The sequence below is a fragment of the Convolutriloba macropyga genome, chromosome 13 (assembly GCF_964194025.1).
Source record: "Convolutriloba macropyga chromosome 13, txConMacr16.3, whole genome shotgun sequence".
NCBI classification, from domain to species: Eukaryota; Metazoa; Xenacoelomorpha; order Acoela; family Convolutidae; genus Convolutriloba; species Convolutriloba macropyga.
This window is the reverse complement of record NC_134480.1, coordinates 41,718,337-41,740,287: the sequence shown is the minus strand read 5'-3', so window position 1 is coordinate 41,740,287 and position 21,951 is coordinate 41,718,337. Positions and strand designations below refer to the sequence as shown.

Genomic DNA, 21,951 nt, shown 5'->3' with positions numbered 1-21,951 from the left:
ACACAATCCCCTACATTTCGACAACAATCAAAGTGCAACTGCTCAAACTGTTTCAAAAACTCAATTTTCAGCTGTTCCAATAAGTGAAAACCAGAAGAGCGTTAAATTGGTGTCAGCAATGTCGTTACCAACAGTAGCGCAAACAAACGTTTCCCAACAATTTCAGAACCCACTTTACCCAACTGGAATTCATATTAGCAATGGAAATCGAACGGAAGAACCAAACAATGGAATTGTTTTCCCCTCCTATACAACACTCAACACCCAAGATACCAACCTTGTTTGCTGTACATCATCTCAGCCACCTAATTGTCCGCTTACTCCGGAAAATCCCTTTACAAACTATCAAACAGCCATTCTTCCCCCCTTTACTCAATATATTAGCCAACCAAACATTTCGGGAAATTCGAAACAAATTCCAAATTGGTCTTTTTCTGGAAAGCAACTGTTTCAGCCACGAACTGAAATACAAACAGAAACAATCCCGTTTGAAATTAATTTTAATTTACAAACCACAAACTAAAATTCCATTAAACTTCCTACAATAACAATATCAAATTTCAATGGTAACCCACTGAAATGCCATGAGTGGATAAACAATTTTTTCAACCTAGTTCACAATAATACTAGCCTTACGGATACACACCGTATAACATACTTACAGAACTCGGTGGTAGGAAAAGCCAAAGAAAAATTCAAGCCTACTCGTGTGACCCAGCTTACTACGCGATTGCTTTGAAAGAGCTCATGGATCACTTTGGAGATCCCAGCATTGCTGTGAATGCTTTCATCAATCAACTGGAAGCCTGGCGTCCGAACAATGACTACAACAAACAGAGTTTCGTATCTTTTGCTTCTTTTCTCAAACGATTAGTGCAAGCTTTTGAATATTTAGGCTTCAAAGCCGACTTGCAAAGTTCAACATTGATGAAAAAGGCAAAAGAAAAATTCCACATAATATTCTGATAAAATGGACAGAGTATACAATAACATCAATTGGAAATCAACCAACCGTCTCTGATTTTCAGAAGTGGCTTGAAGTACAGGCCCAAGTTTACGACAAAATCAACAGAGAAAATGTTCATAAGCCGTTTAATAATTGGAACATTTTCGGTCACAACAGTAATAGCATTAGCAGAATTAACAACAACAATGATAATAGGAACAGCAATTCTATGAATCAATTTTCTAATACTTCACAAGACAATTGGAAACCGAATTCATTGCACTCAAGTCGCCCTGCAAACCAGCATGGTCAACCACCCTTTCCTCCGTGTAAAGATGCAGATCAGTCAAAAAGGTCTTGCGAGAAATGCAAAGGAAGTCACATACTCGCAACATGCCCTGAATACCAGAAATGTGCGCCAGACCAAAGGTATGACATTGTGAGCAAGAACAATCTTTGCTCGAACTGTTTAAGCAACAAACATTTTAAGCAGTCATGTCCGTCCACAAAACGATGCCAAACATGTAAAGGATATCACCACACAACTTTGCATGATCCTTCGAAACAAGTTAAGCGGCCCACCGCTGCCTTCTCAACAAGCAATCCCAATCAGCCGAAACAAAATCTAGCAAGCCCCCAAACACAGCCGTCTTTTCAACAAAATCAAAACAAAAGTACTGACACTGTCAGCAGTACAAAGAGCCAGCAGACAAGATACGGTCAATCGTTTTCTGGTAAAAGACAATCACAGCAACAAAATATTCAACGCGCCCATTTGAGTGCTTCGAATCCGACCCAAAACTTCAGTATCAACCGAAATACAATTCCTCCTCCTGAATGGTATGAACAACTACAAATTATACCAGTTTCATTTGTAAAAGGAAGTAAAGTGTTTGATACCTACGCCTTGATTGACCCCGGAAGCCAGTTCACCTTCCTGCTGGATAAATTTACTAGCTTTCTTGAGCTTCCCTGCGAAGCACAAGCATCAACAACTCTGCAGTACCTAAACACTGAACATGAAATGCCACTGTCCAAAATTAGTGAAACAGTGACAGTAACGCCTTATGACAAAATCAGTCAACACTTCAGCATTGCAAGAGCCTATAGCACGCCATGTCTCAATGTATCACACGCTAACGTTCTTGAACTCAATCAATTATGCGACACCTTCAAGGAACTTAGTCACATTTATTTCCCTGACATAGCCAACGGTGCAATAGGCGCCCTTCTTGGTGTCAATACGTTTCACTTCACATATCCAGTCGAGGTAATCCAAGGTAGCAAAAAGCGTCCATTCGGCGTAAAAACAAAGCTTGGTTGGACTCTCGCTGGAGAGTACGAGCTATCTCCTAAAACAATGAACTCAAACAAGCCCCCTCGCCAACCATTCATTTACCATGTCTGCCGGAAAGACACTGAAGAGGAACCATTGGACGAATTAGTTCAAAGATTCTGGAAAATAGAAGCTGAAGGTACATTACCCGAACAGAATGAAGACAGCTCACTAGACCAATTAGCAGTCCAAACAATGGAAAACTCAATCTGTCACAACGGTGAAAGATATCAGATTGGCCCTCCTTGGAAACCTGTAAAGAAACTCCAGAATAACTATTTCTCAGCAGTCAGTCAACTAAAAAGTCTACAAAAGCGACTACAAAACGATCCCGGTCTCAATCAGAAGTACAACCAGACACTCCAAACAGACTTGGATAAAAATTTTGTCAAGCCAGTCGAAATGCAAGCACCACCCCCAGAGTCAATATGGTACTTACCTCATCATTCAGTCACAAATCCAAACAAACCCGGAAAAGTGAGAAGAGTTGCCAACGCAGCATCAAAATTCCGCGGTGAATCACTGAACTCAAATCTTCTAACTGGTCCTGATTTGCTAAATAACTTAGTTGGAGTGCTGTTGAGATTCAGAGAACACCCGGTTGCTGTTTTGTCAGACATCGAAGGAATGTTTATGCAGATTGCCGTGAGACAAGAAGACCAGTCTACTCTTCGTTTCCTTTGGATGATAGACAACTCCATTCGACAATTTCAATTCACTATATTAATCTTTGGCGCAACATGTTCACCATTTTGCGCAATTTATGTGCTCAATAAATGTGCAGAAGACAACAAAATTGAATTTCCAGCCGCCTTGAACGCTATTAAACACCACTTTTATATGGATGACTACATTCAGTCCCTGCCAACAACTTCAGAAGCCAAAGAAGTCATATCACAGACAACAAGATGCCTGAAAAATGGTGGCTTCAAGTTGACAAAATTTGTTTCGAACCAACCAGATGTACTTGCTGAAATCTCTTCCGACGACAAAGACGAAACAAAAGAGATCATAAGAGTCCTTGGTCAAAAATTGAACATAAAAACTGACGATTTTGTCATGTTTCACCTACATCAATTTCCTAAAGATGCAACAGTGTACACACAAAGGAAAATTTTCAGTTTGGTATCTTCAATCTTCGATCCCTTCGGCCTGTTGTCTCCCCTGACAATTAGAATCCAAATGATTTTGCAGCAGATTTGGAAACTTGGAAGAATATGGGATGATTTGATACCACATGAACTACACCATAACATCCGGAAAGTTCTAAACAGCTAATTTGACATGCCCGAAATCCGAATACAAAGAACTGTTCACAATTTCAGTAAAATCACAAGCAGCCAACTTCATATATTTGTGGATGCCTCAATGGCAGCTATGGCAGCCGTTGCTTACCTCCGTACAACCAATAGACAAACCACTCCGCCACAAGCATGCTTTCTCATGGGAAAATGCAAAGTTGCTCCCATTAAACAAATAACTGTGCCAAAAATGGAACTAGAAGCCGCTGTCATAGGAGTGCGCCTTCTACAACTGATCCAAAGAGAAATGACACTGACATTCGACCAAATTTTTCTTTGGTCCGACAGTCAAGTAGTTTTGGACTGGATAGCCTCAAATAAGAAGCAAAACGTTTTTGTTTCAAACAGATTGCAAGAAATTCATAAAAGTTCTTCACCCGAGCAATGGCATCACATCTCAACTTATCTCAATCCCGCCGATCACGGAACTGGCGGTCTTGAGACAAACGAAAGTCAGCAGAAATGTTTAGATCCACCCCAATTTTTTTGCCAAAGCGAGTCGACCTGGAATGAGATAAACAAACCACGCGCAACATGTGCGGCAGTCACGAGAAGTCCCAAGACAATTAAACCTATAGTCGATCCGAGTAAATTTTCAACATGGAACAAACTTCTTCTGACAGTTGCAACCAACAGTTATCAACCTAATTAATCGTGCAAAGAAAATGCGAACGAACAATCACCAATACACAACTGAAGACATTCAATTATCAAGAAATTATCTCCTGAAATTATCTCAGGACAGTTTTTTCCATTCGACCGTTATTTCCTTACAACGTGGAATCAAACTAGATTCTAAGTGCAAAATACGATGCTTAAATCCGCTGTTGGATTAGGACGGATTACTCAGATCTTGTGGTCGATTGCAGTATGCACCAACACAACTCGATTTGGAAAAACGTCCAATAATTTTGCACGCCAAGGACAAAATTGTTCGTTTGTACTTGGAACATGCCCATCAAATATGTATTCACCAGTCCACAGAACCAACAAAAGCGTTCATTCAACAACGTTACCATGTGATTGGCCTTCGGAAAGCGTTAGCAAGCGTACGGTTTCATTGTTTCTTATGTCGACGCTTTGACACGAAAAATATTCAACCAATTATGGCACCATTACCTAGTTTTCGTTTTCCAACAACAAAAACACAGTTCCCCTTTGCTAATTCTGATGTAGATTTCTTCGGACCCTTCTACATCGAAGATTCCAAAGGCATTTTAGAAAAACATTATGGTCTAATATTTACATGCATGGTGACGCGAGCAGTTCACTTAGAAACGTGTCCAGACCTCAATACAGATACGTTTCTCAATGCCTTCAGAAGATTTTGCAGTCGTCGATGCCAGCCCCAACTTCTCTACAGCGACAACGGGAAAACTTTTGTTGGCGCTTCTGAAGAACTGAAGAAAAGTGTTAAAGCCTTGGACAATGACAGAATCTAAAAAGCTTTAGCAGTAGCCAATACAACGTGGAAATTCAATCCCCCATACGGCCCTCATTTTGGCTGTGTCTGGGAGCGTTTGATCCAGAGCGCCAAGAGAACGCTCCTCCTCATTCTAGGATCCAGAAGACTCTCTTTTGACACTTTCCTAACAATTATGGTGGAAACAGAATCAATCCTCAACTCCAGACCACTGACTAATGTTGCTGAGCAGCCTTACAACGAGGAACCTTGACTCCAAACCACTTTCTTATCCAGCGTCCCTTCAATAGCTTGCCACCAGGACAATTTGGAGACCAGCAACCTGCAAGCTTGAAGACATGGAAAAACACGCAGAAGCTGATGAACCATATATGGCGACGCTTGGTGAAAGAGTATCTGCCAACGCTTAGCCGACGGTCGAAATGGTCAAACAGCAACGATCGACCTCTCAAAGTGGACGGCATTGTTTGGGTGTTGAAAGACCAAACACCAAGAGGCATTTGGCCACTGAGAAGAGTCATGGAGACAACGCCAGGACGAGATGGAGAAACACGAGTCGTAAAGGTAAAAACGGCTTACGGCACGTTCGTTCGCCCCGTTTCCGGTCTCGCACGCGTTTTTTACCCGTAGTTTTTTTTTTAGATTTTTCTCGCTCCGGTTTTAGGCAACGTGAGTTACCCCTTTCCCACAAATTGATGTACTGACCATATTGACAACATTTCAGCCTACAGTTTCAGAGCCAATTTCAAAGAAGATGAGAAAAGACTTCAATCAATTGATGCCTCCGAAAACCCTTGATGCCCCCTTTGTGCCCTTGCAGCATGTTGCAATGTTATTGCAACTTTCAAGATGATTCAAAAACCGCCAAAATTGCAACAAAAACTTGACTCTTTTGTCCAACAACGTGAAACTTAGACGTGCTCTTTTAACAAAGTAACAAATGATTAGACTAGAGATATGTTTTAAAACAACATCCGATAACCATGTATGGCTCAATACAGTCCAGACAAAATTCTGCCCCCCCCCCCCCCTCTTCTAATGTTCTTTATGCCCCAATTACAATTTATGTGTTGTAATATAGCACGCTTATGTCGATCACTTTTCTTCATAAAAAATGGTTTGGTTTTGGTAGTGTTCTGTTAAGTAGAAAAAGCGCCTTAAATGCGCACAAATATCTGCAGTGAAGCTGATTGAAGTTTATTTTTTTAGCAGTTGTAGAATTTTCCGTTCCTCTTTTTAGTATCCAAAGGATTAACCATTGGGCCAGGTGTTCACATTTTACCACAATGAAATTGTACGTTTCTACTTTTAATCCACGCTCTTAGTAGATGTGATGTGTTTATCTAAATATTTGTATTGGTTGTCGTTTCCTTGACCGATTTACTCTGACGCAAACGGCAGTTTAAATGTTAAACTAACTATCGCAAACTTCGTTGTGTTGATTGTGGTCCGATTACAATTTAACCATAATAACATTCACTTTCTCATGATTAATTTACTGTCATTATTTTAATCGACATTGAAAAGCCATTCATTAATTTTGCCTTTGCGGTTTAAACGTTGAACATTTTTTTAAAATAAAATCTTTAATGCAAAACGTCTATTTTTTCTTGAATTTCTACCTGAATTTCTACAAGAAATTACTTTAACACTATTTTACCTTTCAACGATAATTTTCTATTGTGAGTTTTGTAATTACTTTGCAGCCTGTACTATTTTATGATTTAACAGCAAAAGTTATGAATTTGCTATTAAATCTTTTAGATGGATTCCCAATTTGAGTGTCCGATTGTTACTTTATTGAACTATCGAATTGAAAAACGCAAACATCGCGCAGCTGAATTTAGTTCTGCCAATTTCTTTACAAAAATTTACCCTTGAATCTATTTATGATCACAAAATATATGTTTGCTATTTTGCGATGTATAATAATATACTATTTTAAAAGTTATTGCTATTTTGTTTATTGTGTGAAATCAATTTGCGACTTTGAGAGATAGGGTTTCTAAGAGTTTCAGTAGTGGGTAGTTGTCAAGAGAGATGACGACTACTGAGACCTCTAGAGAAATGGGAACTGCTTATGGGGAGATTATGGCCTATGTCATCCTGGGCACTCTGGGCTTCCTGCTTCTCCTTCTTATTGTCCTCATTCTCGTCAACATCAGGGTTTGTGATTAATTCCTTAATAATAATTGTGGTTTCTGCGTAATCGCAGTGGGACAGGCCTACAGTAGCCTGTATAGAATCTGAATATTTAGGGTGGAGGTTTTACCCTATTCACAATTCCACAATTGTTCCTAGAATCTATCTTAGAGAAAACTACTGGACTGGATAGTAACTTCACAAAACCTACTACTCTTAACTAGACTGAAGGGTTATACCAGGCCCTCCGTTCAAGTCCTAAAGAAAGTATTTTCAGGCGCTATAGAACTGTAGTCAATTGCTAATAATAATGTTATTAAAATGTGTTGGTAATGCCTTTCTATGTTATATGATATTTTAGCTTCTAAGAAATGCTTTACAAAATGAAATAAATTGGTGACTCTAAGATTGAGAATTATACCAGGTCCTCAATTCAGTTTCTAAATAATCGATCAACCAATATACTTAAAATAAATAGTAGATGACGTGAAGAGCTCGTCGGTGTTCACTCCACAACCCAACCAGACGAGTATTAACCAACTTGATAGAACGTTAAGACATTGCCCATCAGGTACTTCAGGTTACTGCAGACCTTTTTAATTGTCTACTTGGTTCATCATTCCATACTACATGGGTTAACTTAACTTGCCAAGTCGTCTAAGAGCATGCAGGCCTACCCTCAGAGTGGCTTCACTATGCGGTCTCCTGGAAGGAGCTTGGCCGATTAATACTCTGAGAAATCAATCGTCTTGATGTTGTCCTTGACTCGGTGCTGTCCTCCAGTCCGTTACCCTAACTTAACCTAATTATTGATTGGTTGATCACTACTTTACTAGTCACCAAACTAATTTAAATCCAATAAATTGAAGCTAGATTGAGTATGATTTCAGATCCTTAGAGATGTATTGTGAAGTTGCTCCCAAAATTGGCTAAAATTGAGCCGTATATATACTGCTAATCTATGTTTGGTTATGATAGTTTAGTCCTATTTTTACCAAATGTTCCAAATCTTTGTGAGAAAAATACCTTTTTGAGAAAAGTTTTCAGAAGGTCATTCATGACTTTGATAACTTAGGCCCCTAATTTGGGTTTCTAATCCAATATTACGTGGGTGAGAATTTTGGTGTTCAATCCATGATATAATCTTTATCAGAATCAATATTTACTTATTCAACCATTCTCATCAGTTTAAATTTCTTTACCATTATTATCTTTGTACAGTTTCAAATTTAGAATTCGCTTTTGTGTTGGGAATAATTCAAGGTCAGTGTTAATTTTGTTCTTTTCCGAAAAAAGCTTAAGTTTAACTTTCCAATCCTACATCCCACCCATCCGGACTAAACTATTCTCCTGAATAGTACAGTACAGTGAAATTAGAGTATAAAGTAAATATATATAAAAGCACCATCACCATATTTTGCGGTACAAAATTTTTATTGGATTTGAGTCTTTTGGTTCGCATTCTCTCTAAAATGTCTAGCCTTTCTTCCGTATGAGTTGTCTTCCCAGCATCTCTGATTCGATCAGTGGGCGGATTCACCATCGGACCTCTCTTTTTTTTGTTCAAGGTATAAGGTTTCTCCATAGTCAAATGGGTTGGATGCAGGAATGCACGCATCCATGATGAGGTCTTGGAATCGCCATTTGTTATGAAGTTGGATCCACCTAGGACTTCGTTTTAGTCTGCTCTGTAATCAGTGATCAACCTCGTTGTATGTTGTTTTCTTCTCTGTGTATATCATCTTGCTTGCGTCACGAACAGAAGGCTCCAGTGATCAGACGACAAGACAGGAAGACTGGTCGGTCAGCTTTGTTTGGGCCTCCATCATGAGGTGGAGTATTACAACTGATGTAATGTAGTGGACCAATCGAATGCCTCAACCGTCACACTGAAGGTGCGAGTTAATGCAAGGTTGATATAATACTGAGTGGAGGTAAAGTTGATCCTCTGAACATGTTGTTTGTTTCCCTTAACTTTGTTCAAAGAAATCCTAAGTCAACTGTGTAAATTCGTAACCATGGTTGTAGATGAAGAAATGATGAGAGATTTTATTGGAGAGTGCATGTTCTTCTACAGTCGTACCGTTCACTCAAATATAATCAAATGAAATTTAAGCATCTAATCAATTAGGTTGGTTAGTGCGCCAATTGATTGAGTAATATTCTCTCTATATATTTAGAAGGAATAATACAGAGTTCTGCAAGAGGTCTTTTTTTGTATATCTAGCAAAACTGCAGAAGTTTTGCTATCTTTGTTTTGTTTTTTGTTTTTTCTGTCAGTTGTTACCCCGTATCTCTGAGGAATTGTTTATTTCCTAAACCGTTGCATTAGCGGAGTAGTATCATACAAATAAAAAGAACCCAATTTAATTTCGCGCTGTTAAAACTAGCATTTATTAACAACGATGTTAAATTCTGGCAGATTAAAATAAAAGGTTCAGTACTGGGAGAAAAAGTACTCTGATCAGTGTGAACAATGTTCGAATGTACCGCATACTGCTGATTTTTATCCACGGTTCAAAAAATTTTAAAGTGAATTCGGAATGCCTTGTTACATACCCAAGTAATCCAGTTTCTATTTTGCGGTTTGGGATTTCTTTTTTTTGTTTTTAAGATCGAAATTCGCTTCCAATTTTTTTTTGATAAGAGTCGCTTATTCGAGTTCAAAAAATGTATACTAATCCAAAGAGTTGAACTGATTCCCTTATTGTATTTCACTGACCCTGCAATCGTCTCCAGAGCATAGAACCTAGGAGAAAAAAACAACTTCTCTTATTAAATTTGGTTTGGAGAACATTTTGAAAAAAAATAATAAGTGATAACTTCTTTGTTTCTTTTGCCTAACGAAACAATACCTTGATAGAAAAATTGTTCGAAAAAAAAATTGTCATTATTTTTTTTAAACAATTTTTAAGTGGTTTGTAATGCTCCTGGATTTTGTTGTTGCTCAAAAGTTTTTTTTCTTTTTTTTTTAAAAAAACGTCTCGTTTTGATTGCTTACGGTCCTTTCCAGAGAAAATCTTTCGAAATTTTTTTTTTAAAATTCGTTTATTTTGAATAAATGTAAGAGCAACAACTAAAACGAATTTAACAAAAAAAACAACAATTGAGTGACTAGATTTTCAACCAGCACCAAACAACAAATTATAAGCAGTCTATTTTATGTTGCATTTTAGAAAGTTTTTATGATTAACTGGACGTCCGGTTTACAATTCTTTTACTCTGGTCTCAACTTCTCTATGTAGCTTGGGCGCAACCTCTACTGTAGTGGCCGATTTGCTTGCACTTGCTGCAACGCACTATTCTCCTTGCTGCTGTTTGCTGCTGTTCAATGAGATTTTGTTGCCCTCGAAGCAACCTGTGCATGTCCTCCCGAAGCTGCTGTTGTTCTTTGAGGAGTAGCTCTAGCATTCGGAAAATATCCGTACTGCTGAAGCTCTCATCTATGAGCTGGGTCGCGCCTAAGTCATCACAGCTTCCAGCATCTTGAGGTCTGTTTGGAGTAGTATGGACGATGGCCGTAGTGCTCCACTTGTCCGAGTCGTCCTGGGCTTGCTCCATGGTCAAATCAATAGCCTTGCCTAGGGTTACAGATAATCCAATATAAGGCATCTCTCTCAAATGTTGCCTGAGTTGTTCGTCTCTAAGTCCCTCCAGAAACAACCAGCTAGCGAGGCGATCCAGTTCTGGAGTGCTGATGTTTGCGTCCGTTTTCTGGCACACTTTTACTGCCCTGTCTGCCCAGCTTGTCAAACTCTCTCCCCTCCGCTGGAAGGCTGGCGGGATTTTGGAGGTGGCATCTTTCATCTCTGTTCCTTGTTAAGGTAGCTTCCTGTCTTTTGATTTATTTTTCAGCCTCGGAATCCTTCTGGATTCCGATGGTGAAGAACCAATTTCAAAAAACGTAGTCACAAAGAGTCAATTTCAAAAACACAAGATCGGACGGAAAACGTAGTTCCTCAAGAATCAAAAATCAATAAAACTATCTTCTAATCAGAAGAATCCCTCTGTGGTCGCCAATATAGAATCTGAATATTTAGGGTGGAGGTTTTACCCTATTCACAATTCCACAATTGTTCCTAGAATCTATCTTAGAGAAAACTACTGGACTGGATAGTAACTTCACAAAACCTACTACTCTTAACTAGACTGAAGGGTTATACCAGGCCCTCCGTTCAAGTCCTAAAGAAAGTATTTTCAGGCGCTATAGAACTGTAGTCAATTGCTAATAATAATGTTATTAAAATGTGTTGGTAATGCCTTTCTATGTTATATGATATTTTAGCTTCTAAGAAATGCTTTACAAAATGAAATAAATTGGTGACTCTAAGATTGAGAATTATACCAGGTCCTCAATTCAGTTTCTAATTAATCGATCAACCAATATACTTTAAATAAATAGTAGATGACGTGAAGAGCTCGTCGGTGTTCACTCCACAACCCAACCAGACGAGTATTAACCAACTTGATAGAACGTTAAGACATTGCCCATCAGGTACTTCAGGTTACTGCAGACCTTTTTAATTGTCTACTTGGTTCATCATTCCATACTACATGGGTTAACTTAACTTGCCAAGTCGTCTAAGAGCATGCAGGCCTACCCTCAGAGTGGCTTCACTATGCGGTCTCCTGGAAGGAGCTTGGCCGATTAATACTCTGAGAAATCAATCGTCTTGATGTTGTCCTGGACTCGGTGCTGTCCTCCAGTCCGTTAACCTAACTTAACCTAATTATTGATTGGTTGATCACTACTTTACTAGTCACCAAACTAATTTAAATCCAATAAATTGAAGCTAGATTGAGTATGATTTCAGATCCTTTGAGATGTATTGTGAAGTTACTAAAGTTGTACAAGTACGCTTTTGATTAACAGAAAACCGAAAGAAACGATTAAGTTTTACCCAGTCCTAATTATTACAAGACTATGGTTCCTTCAAAACAACTAGTTACAAATGCCTATGAGTGCCACGTATCAAAGTGTTTAACAAAGATCTACTAGATACCAGTTTAAACTCTACTAATTTATAAGAAAAGGTCCAAAAAGAGAAAGTAGTTGAAAATTTGCTAAGTTAAATTAACGAAAAGTATAATTACCAGGGTATACTAGTTTCAACAATTATCACAAGTTCAGTACCACGACAGAGATCTGTTAACTCACTCCGAAATTTCGATTATCACGACAATATAACTATTTTCAGACTGATTTTGGTTACACAGCACGCAACACAACAATTATTCGCACAAATTGTTCTCTCCCAAAATTGGCTAAAATTGAGCCGTATATGTACTGCTAATCTATGTTTGGTTATGATAGTTTAGTCCTATTTTTACCAAATGTTCCGAATCTTTGTGAGAAAAATACCTTTTTGGGAAAAATTTTCAGAAGGTCATTCATGACTTTGATAACTTAGGCCCCTAATTTGGGTTTCTAATCCAATATTACGTGGGTGAGAATTTTGGTGTTCAATCCATGATATAATCTTTATCAGAATCAATATTTACTTATTCAACCATTCTCATCAGTTTAAATTTCTTTACCATTATTATCTTTGTACAGTTTCAAATTTAGAATTCGCTTTTGTGTTGGGAATAATTCAAGGTCAGTGTTAATTTTGTTCTTTTCCGAAAAAAGCTTAAGTTTAACTTTCCAATCCTACAGCCTGTTTTCAGCTGCCCTTTTTCTTATTATTCCCCACATTTCAGACTGTTCTTTTCATGAGCAGCATTGCTCTTTTTTGGTGACTATGGCCACTTTTTTTTGCATGTGAATCTTTCACGTGGTACCATTATTGCAGCCAACATTGGTCAGGCTATGGTCAACCTGAATCTATCGGTAAGTAACAGCTCATCCTTACACAGACAGCTTCCCGGAGGCAGGGGATTGAACTCTCAATCATTGGCGTGTGAACCACACACCTTACCTTCAGACCACATAAACACCGTTCAAAAATATTAAATAGCTTGAATTTTTGCAGATTCTGCACCAAAAACTGATTGAAATATGAATCTGAAAGAATCTGAAATGAAACTGGCATTAATTGAGATCAGCGCAGCAAGCCATAATTTTGTAGTGACGTCACGAGATGCAGAGTTTCACAACCTTGCTTGAAGCACAGACTTGCAAGTTTAAAATAGTACATAGGAAAATCTGGCATTGTAGAATCTGGAACTGCAGAGATCTAGGATTTTACAACTTCCAAGTGCGAGTATGAATGCTGTGATCAATATAGAGCAGCTCAATTGAGGTGGTTGAGGTGCTCATTAATCAACACACCCATCCAAAAGAATGGTTTTTGAATTATCGTGCACCAATGTATATTAATTTCCAAGAATTGTAGCCTTGATATGTGCCAGTAATCGTAGTAACCATACTCTGATTGCATCGGTCCTGTAGCAATGATAAATTTAGAATACTGTTTCTACCATTAGAGGTACTTTTCTCTGTTTACTCTTCTAAAAGTCTTTGAAAGGAGTTGTTTGAAAAATGGTGCAACTAAATGACTTATTTGTATTGCTTCTTTCATTTAGATTTTTTTTAAAAAAATCTTTTTAAGAAGTTATGTGTTGATGATCTGATAATGAGAACTACAGTATCGCCTATTGTCTCGTTAATGATCACACTAATTTTTTTGTTCATGATAAGGTTTTAATCCGATTTTGACGATAAAGCATGTCTGTAATGAAAACGCAATTCACTCCGAATGGGTTCTAAATTGTGTGACCCGTGATCATATCCTCAACCAGTATGATATCCAAACACTCTACGGCAAATTTAATGGTTCCTCCACACCTTTCGAGCTACGTAGAGCAATTTTGCTGATGTGACACCATTTTTTGCACGAAAGACCGAGAAATCAATAAAGCCTTAGGGTTGATCCAGAAATTCCTGTATTGAAATCTCGACTTTCGTCAACTCATAATTCAGTTTATTTTTGTCGAATTTTTGTTAAAAAATTGTTGACGTCTTTGTTTCGGAAGAAAGGCTTGAGAACTTAATTAATTTGATGAAAAATTCTGATAATTAGGAAGCAATTGGATGGATAATTCAATTTTTTTTAACTGATAAGCAATATTTGAGAAGCAATATTAAGAATTTGAGGAATATTACCCATTATAGCTTCCTAGACGTGATTAAAAATTTTTATTTGTTTTGAAAAACAAATGGATAAATGCCTTATTTATGCTCGCAACATCGGAAGAACTCAAACTTTTTTTACTATATTTTAGCATTAAACTGCTTTGTCATAGTGCGATAGCCTCGGCAGCGATTCGTTGTCGTCTTCGATAAGCGGAAACCGTAGATTGGATAATTTTTTTAAAACTTTCAGTTTTTGTTCCGACCCACTTTAGTGGGGAGGGAACTATACACTCAAATAGTTTTTTTTGTTCAGACAATTTTGGCCGATCGATATATTCATCGTAGAGAGTTGTGAGTGGTATCATTAAAAAGCCCGTCCAGCATATAATATGTAATTAAAAAGACTTTTTCAATCTTCGCATTTTGTAGGTAGTTATCGAGGTTTAAAGTTTTGTGAATATAGACATAATTCAGCTGTTTTTTATTCACATTTTCGGTATTTTTGACCTAATTTTTGGTCATTGTTCAAATTGTGAACTGAATTGTTGTATTTTTATCTCTGAAGACAAAGAGGGGTTGCTGATTTGTTCGATTTGAGTTTTTTGGTATTAATTTATGCTAAATTATTCAAAATTTTAATTTTTCCGGGACCAAATTTGTGACCAATTTTAGCCCACTCGCTTTAAATTTGCTGGAAGTAGATAACTCAAAAATGCGGCCATATTCTTTTATAGTTCACTTTAGTTGAACACACGCTCGCTTTGAGAGTCTTCTGGAATTATAATTTAGCCAGTTTTTTGCAAATTTAAACTCCATAATTATAAAAAATGCTTTTTTTTTGACAAACTAAAAAATTTCGTTGAAAAATTGATCTATTTCGCAACTATTTAAAGAAGGTTTTTTTTAGAAGCACAGCATCCTTTTTTTTATCTTGGTCGCGCCATGTATCCATACGATAAATTTTTTTAAAGATTTTTTTGGGGTGCGACTTTTTAAATTATTTCCGAAATGTTAATGTTTTTTATGTAAACTTTTTTTTTACAGAAATTTTAAATCAGGGCTCAATTGATGACAGAAGATATTTACAAAAAATGAGACCCAACGAGAATATATTACGGTTTCAAAGTTAAGCTCATGATTTTTATGGCTCTGACCAATAGTTTTCGTAAAAAAATTTTTATGTTTTTCTTGAATTTTGGTTTCATTTGGTATCTTCCTTATAGTCCAATGCCTGTCCTAACTCAAGGATACAGTTTTTTTAAGAGGTCTAAAGGAACTTCAGTCGTTATCTAATGTCTGCTATGACTTTAAGTATATTTGTGTTAAGATAATATCGGTTAATTTTTGAATTTTGCCAATGTTTTATCATATTTCTCTCAACTTCGGGCTCAATCTCAGCAAAAACAGGCAAAAACCAATTTTCCGTGGGTTATGAATTAATTTTCGTAAGTGTTTTATACCCATCTAATGGTCTCTTTGTTTTGATACTACGCGTTTTTACTTTTTTAATTTTTTTTTAGTATAATTGCATATTTTATCAGTTCATTTGTTTCCTTGTCGAATTATCACATTTTGACGAATCCAACTTAAGCAAAGAGTAGTAAAAAAATGCACAGCATTGGAAAAAGGCAAATCTGGCTATGCTGGTTGTTTATATTATATAGTTTATGCTTTTTGGGCTGAGACACATTTATCTCGCAAATTTTTTTTTGTTTCTGCCTATGTTTGTCTTTCTTTTTGTTGTTGTACACCATATACCTGATGAAGTTAGGTCTCAATTGCTTCCTCAAGACGCATAACTTAACCTAGTTATAGACTTCAATTCAGTACTGTTTGCTTTAATGACTTTAAAACTGAAATAAAAAAAATTCAACTGTATTTATTTTGCTTTCCATTTCGTAACCAAGTAACTCAATCTCACTAATTAGAAGTCTCAATTTTTTATTGATTCAAAAATTTTTTTTTGGTTTGGTTATACGTTGTGTCTGATTGCTTTGACCTTTAATTTATATAAAAAGTTTTCGAGATTTATAAACTTCTCAATTTTTGGGTTTTGTGTTGTCATGTCTACATAGTTCTTTTATATGGAAGACCTTTTGATGCTAAAATGAGGATAATGTGACGATATAGAGTTTTTGCTGGTAACATCTTATAATTATAGTGCTTTGAACAGTGTGATCTCGCAAAATTTTTTGAAGTTTTGGCCTCTTTATATATTTGTTGTTTTTTGTAGGGTCGTGAATTAGTCTCATTATTAACAGGCCCAATCGGCTTCCTGAGGTAGTTTTCGCAACTTAATCCATCGTTGTTTGTTGAAATTTGAGGTCTATTATGACTTTTGAAATTATTTGTTTTCAAAAACACAATTGGATTTTTGAGCTTCGTCATTTTTTAAATAGTTTTTCGGTCGATTTGTTGCCCAGTCTCAGTAAACACAGGTCGCAGCCCGTTTCCGGTGGACTAAAGATTACTCTCTACAACGATTTCAGCTTCAAACACTTGTTTTGCGGCTTTGTTACTGCTCTTACTATGAGATTTCATAAAATATTTGAGATTTTTTTTATTTCTACACTTTTAGCATTTTTGTTTTCTTTTTATTTTATAACCATAATCTTAGGTCCCATTGGCTTTTAAATTCTGCGCAATTGAAAATTTCATAATGAAATGTCTCAATTGCTTCCTAACGAGATATAAATGAATTTTTTAGGGATTTCAGTTGATAGGTAATGATATTAATAACGGTGAAAAAAATTGTTTTCATAAATAGAAAAGTATTTTTGAACTTTGCACCTCTTTGCCCTTTTTTGTCGACCTGTTTACCAGCTGCATATCTTTTCTAAAGAAGTATAGGCTAAATTGTTTTGTTTAGGTTTTATCTGATGCGAGTTTGATGTTTTTGTTATAATTTTAATTATTATAGACGTCAAGTTTTGGTCGTAAATAATGTCTGTTGTTTGACATTTAGTATTGTCCTTTCTAGTAGTCCTATTATCATTAACGTTCATCGGCGCTTTAGGGTGGCTTTATTGTATTCCATTGGTTGTTTATGGAACAATGTGTATGTTTTAAAAAGTTTTCTTTCTCTTCATCTTTCGGTAGCCAATTAAGTCACGAATGCGGATGAGCGGGGTCGGAACCTTATGTGCGTACGCACATTACCTAGCCTCCTTGTTGGTTGTATTTTGTTTTTCAGTACAGTGATGCCGATTCGATTTTTAATTTGAAAAAAAATCTATTTGAAATAATCTTCTGCTGCTTTTCTGCTGCTGTGACCTTTTCATAATTTGGGTTAGCTAACTTATGGCGGATAAAATTGAGCAATCTGTCAGTTTGTGTGTCTTTGTTTTGATCGAGAACAATGATTCTTATGTTTTTCTCTTACACCACACGCGCTTTGAAAAAAGCCTTTTGAGACAAAATTTTGTTTTCGTGTACGTTAGGCTCTATAAATGTCGGACTTCGGCAATTTGGTGTAAGCGATTTAGTTTGAAATTTTCAGAGAAAAATTTTTTAGCTTATATTTTTGCCTTATCCACTGACCTGATCCACAAGAATTATGTCCTTCTGGCTTTGGAAATGAGCAAAAATAAATATAATTTTGTGCAAAATCTTGATTAGACCATCGTGTAATTATGGACCTTGTTATTTCTTGACATTTTTCAAAATTCCCTCATCAACTCAATACTTTAAATAATGTTAGGAATCTTATCCTGAAGTTTCCCTCTTTTTTAAACCAAATTCTCTCTCTCTCATTCTCCTAACATTTCACACTTTTCCACTCAGATCATTAATACTGTGTACCTCTATAAAGAATTTGGATCGTTTTAGCTCAAGAAGAAATACAAACAAATTGAGGAACAGTTTATCAACCAAAAATTGTCATCATTAACCCCGTCAATCAATGCAACTCAAGAACCCGAAGATCCAGAGCCTATCAACAACTTCAGCACCCCATCTTCGACTATGAGTCGAAACCAAGTTGATGCTAATGGCCGCGAAAGTATCGAACTTCACGCGGTGCCAGGATTCCTAGAAACGACTGGAGATGCACAGGAATTGAGAAACACAGAATTATCAGCTCCTCGACCTTACAAGCGTAAATCGGATTACAAAGTCACAATTAATGAGTCAGCTAACGATGTGAACCAAGGTAAATATTCCCCAAATTCCTTGGAAGATAGTGGCGAAGGTTTTCCGAATGCAAATTCAAATAAAGGTCGTTTGGTATTCAACTCTCCGAGAGTTGTATCAGAAACAAGTTACGAAACACAAAATGAGAGAATAGAAAATGCTGATAATTTAACTACCAACGAAAACAATATCAGTGAAATTAATGAAGCTAATTCTGAGAAAATTGCTGATGAAAATCAAAGCGCAGAAGTTGAACTTCAAGTCACTTCAAATTCAGACATTCAACCCTCAAGAATTGAGTCAACATTACAAGTTGCTGAGTTTTGATACCAATTATATAATGATTTGCTACTTGTATTTTAATAGATGGTAAATTTTTTTAAAAAATAAAGTCTTTTTAACTAGTTCTTTGAATCTGTTTTGCAAATCAGTCTGCGTTTGAACGGAAAGGTTGGAAGAAAATCAGCTCTGATGGGTATTGAGCTTGAAATTACTTAATGAACTCAAGTCAATTTCTTGCATTTTGATTTGTTGTGCGATTAACTATCAAACAAATATTTTAGATAATCTTGGGAAACTTATCAAAGCGTATTACGGAAACGGTCATGCCTTAGATTATAATTACACTACTAAATTTATTACTAAACTTCTACGGTAGTGCGAAGGTAGTAAAATTCACAAAGAAGTACTAAGCTATGCAATAGCCATACACTGGTGACCGTACAGTGGATCGAAAACAGCAAAATTAGTACTGTAGATTGTGAATTAATTGTTATTCTCATTGGCTAATATTAAGCGCCATTTGTGGGCCGACATGAGAGTACCGCATCAGTAAGTCATAGACATGTTTTGCGGCTGGTGGGACTTGATAGACTCAATATGAAACTATCACAACGGAACAAATTATTACGACAGGCAATGTTATAAGCTGTATTACAAGTGATTGCCTCAATTTGATTGGTCAATATGCAACCTGAATAATTTGATGTTCGCACTATTTTTCCAGTATTCACACCAGATCTGTTGTCTTTCGATTTATTGTCCTAGCACCACAACGCCAGACAGAAAATCGATGCTCATTTTAACCAAAAATTTTCATTTCTTGTCAGCTGAGTTTTGTGTTTTTCTCTATTATTTTATTATGAATACAAAAAGCTGGATAATGTGAAGTTGATTATCAAATATAGGATATTTACCCCGAATTGAAAACTTGTATTTTCAAACAAATATTTGAATTTCTGAATCAAATCATATTTAAAAACATGATTTTTCGGTATCCTTTTTTGAACTTTAAATTCAATTTTAAGTTTAACGGTCTGTTTTGTACTCAACTTCAAAACGTTTTATTTTAAACTTTAATTTTGCTCATTTTGTAGCTTAAGATAAACCTGCTATGGCTTATTACTTAAATTTAGAAACAATTGAAGCTTAAGACAGTGGTTCAATAATAAACATAACAAAACTGAAAACGAGCAAAAGAAAAAAAAACACCGAAAAAAAACAGCAAAAGAAAAAAAATATAATGCCGGAGAGAAAAAACTAAATGCTAGAAAAGCAGAACGTATATATAAATTTCTGAGTGAAATCCACAATTGAAAGTATTAAAATAAATTAAAATCAAAAGTTATCTGGTTCAATGATCGGTGAAAAATAGGCCAATTTTGAAAACCACATTTTTTAGTTGATTTTTAGTGCTCTTTATCTCAGTGTACCAGATAAAACAATCTCCATGTTCCTGATGAATTCGTTAACAACTTTTTAGAATAAACTTTAAAAATCGTTTCTTATCTTTAATACCGCTATATAATAATGTAAAATAAACCAGTTTGTCAAATTAAAATTACTTCCGATATTTAAAACAAACGTTTTGGAACTTTACGTTCATCGTCAGGTTGAAACTGTTTCACAAATCGTTTAAAATTAAAATGAATGATAATGCTATATAATAACTCTTTCGCATCGAATTCACAACTCTGCCGAGTAGAAAATAACTAATAGCCGGTGAAAGCTCAGCAACATTAAAAAACTGCAGTTTCTTATGGTTATAAATAGCTGTAACGGCTGTTCTCCTAACAAAGTCAAGGAAAACTTTACACCGCCCAGTTCGTTTCAGCGGTCTCAAATCTGTCCGGAAATTGTATTTTTGCAGTTAACTTTGTGAACTGTATTATCCGCTATACTGTCAAAAACCGTTGCATTACTTGTTGCTCAATTACTCCTGCTAACTAATCGCTCAGCTTTGCTGAATAACAAACTTGTTTTAAACAATCAAATTTTGCTTGAGTTTTGGTTAATAACTCAAATTATGATTCGAAAATGCAAAACCCCTTATGTACAGCTCCAGGTAACTGTCCTAGCGACTGTTTAGGGTAAACAATTTCTATCTCGCAATGTTGTAATGTTCTGGGCGACCTTTTCCCGATAATCAAAGTTTAAAAGTGTAACCAATTTCGCATTTTGTGCTTTTCAGCGCACTCAGTTGCTCAAGTAAAGCAATTTGTGAACTATGCTCGGCTTCGTTAAAGCCAGTAAGAGAAACTGGCTTTATGCTTTGCACAAAGTTTCTCTTACTTAGGAACTTTGTTCCTCTGAAAGAAAGTTTTGAGAATATCAAAGTTAATTCTCTTTTCAACAAGTCAAAGTAAAGTCAAAACTGTACAATCACTAATATGATCTACAGAAACAAGACACAGTAACAAGTAATTTACTGCTCAAGAAAGTGTGCTTCAATACGCACTGTATGTCAGTTTAATATAACCAAAATTGCAAGTTTCTTCTGATTTTTGGTAGTTTTTCAAGCTCCTTTTATGCTGCTAGTCACGTGGATTTACATGTCAAATTCAACTGTTGATTGGTTGTAGATAATAATGTCGACAGAATGTGAACACTTTTCCATAACGTCACTTTTTCAGTGTAAATTTGATGTCATGGGAAATTTGTTAACCATGTAGAAGTTTTGTCGAATATTCTGTATCAATAACAGGTTGATTCGCAATCCAATCGCAAAGAATCTGATGCAATACTGTTAAGTCGTAGTATTGCTTCGCTGGTGGTTGAGGTAGTTCGAGTTTGATTTATAGTTCGACTTCATGAATGACGATTGTGTACTATTAATAGTTGCTAAATATAAATGTTGAAGAAACTGAACAAATCTGTATGACTTCAATAGAATGTAGCATTAAATTTCGCTTGTCATGCTCTTCTAAATTGAACTGCTTGAACTGACCGTGGAGCGCTATTCAATTTAATTTCTGAGTTATTAAGCTCAGCCGCAATAATAGCAGATTTGATTCTTTCAAAAGAGTTAAGTTGAAGCAGGCAAAATTGAATTTTAGCCTCGGATGCGCATTACTTTCTATTCCGCTAAAGTCATTTTAAGCAGCGTAATTTGTGTTTCTTTTATTTTCTACATTTGAAATAAGGATTGCCGACCTGATGATTTTTTGACAGAATTGTTCTCATAGTTTTTGAATCTGAAGTTGTTTGCGGAGGAAATAGACAACAAAATATCTGACTGCAATTTCTTTAAAGATTTAGGTAAGAAAATATTTCGTGTTTTATTTTAAAGATTTTTAATTGTTTCCGAGCAAAAAA

The 21,951-nt window shown here is 36.1% G+C and overlaps 2 protein-coding genes across 2 annotated transcripts; both read left to right on the top strand.

Moving 5' to 3' along the window:
* The first annotated feature begins 1,175 nt into the window (after positions 1-1,175).
* On the top strand, positions 1,176-5,259 carry LOC142351729 (uncharacterized). The gene is made up of 2 exons (XM_075403874.1): positions 1,176-3,245; positions 5,113-5,259. The coding sequence occupies exons 1-2, from the start codon at positions 1,176-1,178 to the stop codon at positions 5,257-5,259; spliced, it is 2,217 nt and encodes a 738-aa protein (XP_075259989.1).
* Positions 5,260-6,274: 1,015 nt separating this feature from the next.
* LOC142351568 (uncharacterized) lies at positions 6,275-18,762 on the top strand. The gene is made up of 2 exons (XM_075403660.1): positions 6,275-7,172; positions 18,055-18,762. Exons 1-2 carry the CDS (start codon positions 7,047-7,049, stop codon positions 18,682-18,684), a joined length of 756 nt encoding a protein of 251 aa, XP_075259775.1. The 5' UTR covers positions 6,275-7,046; the 3' UTR covers positions 18,685-18,762.
* Positions 18,763-21,951: the final 3,189 nt, after the last annotated feature.

Coding starts and splice junctions, on each gene's coding strand:
- LOC142351729 (XM_075403874.1), top strand. CDS start 1,176: ATGAATCAATTTTCTAATACTTCACAAGACAATTGGAAACCGAATTCA. Junction 3,246..5,112: donor TTGTTTCGAACCAACCAGAT/GTACTTGCTGAA, acceptor CGTTTGATCCAG/AGCGCCAAGAGAACGCTCCT.
- LOC142351568 (XM_075403660.1), top strand. CDS start 7,047: ATGACGACTACTGAGACCTCTAGAGAAATGGGAACTGCTTATGGGGAG. Junction 7,173..18,054: donor TCATTCTCGTCAACATCAGG/GTTTGTGATTAA, acceptor GGATCGTTTTAG/CTCAAGAAGAAATACAAACA.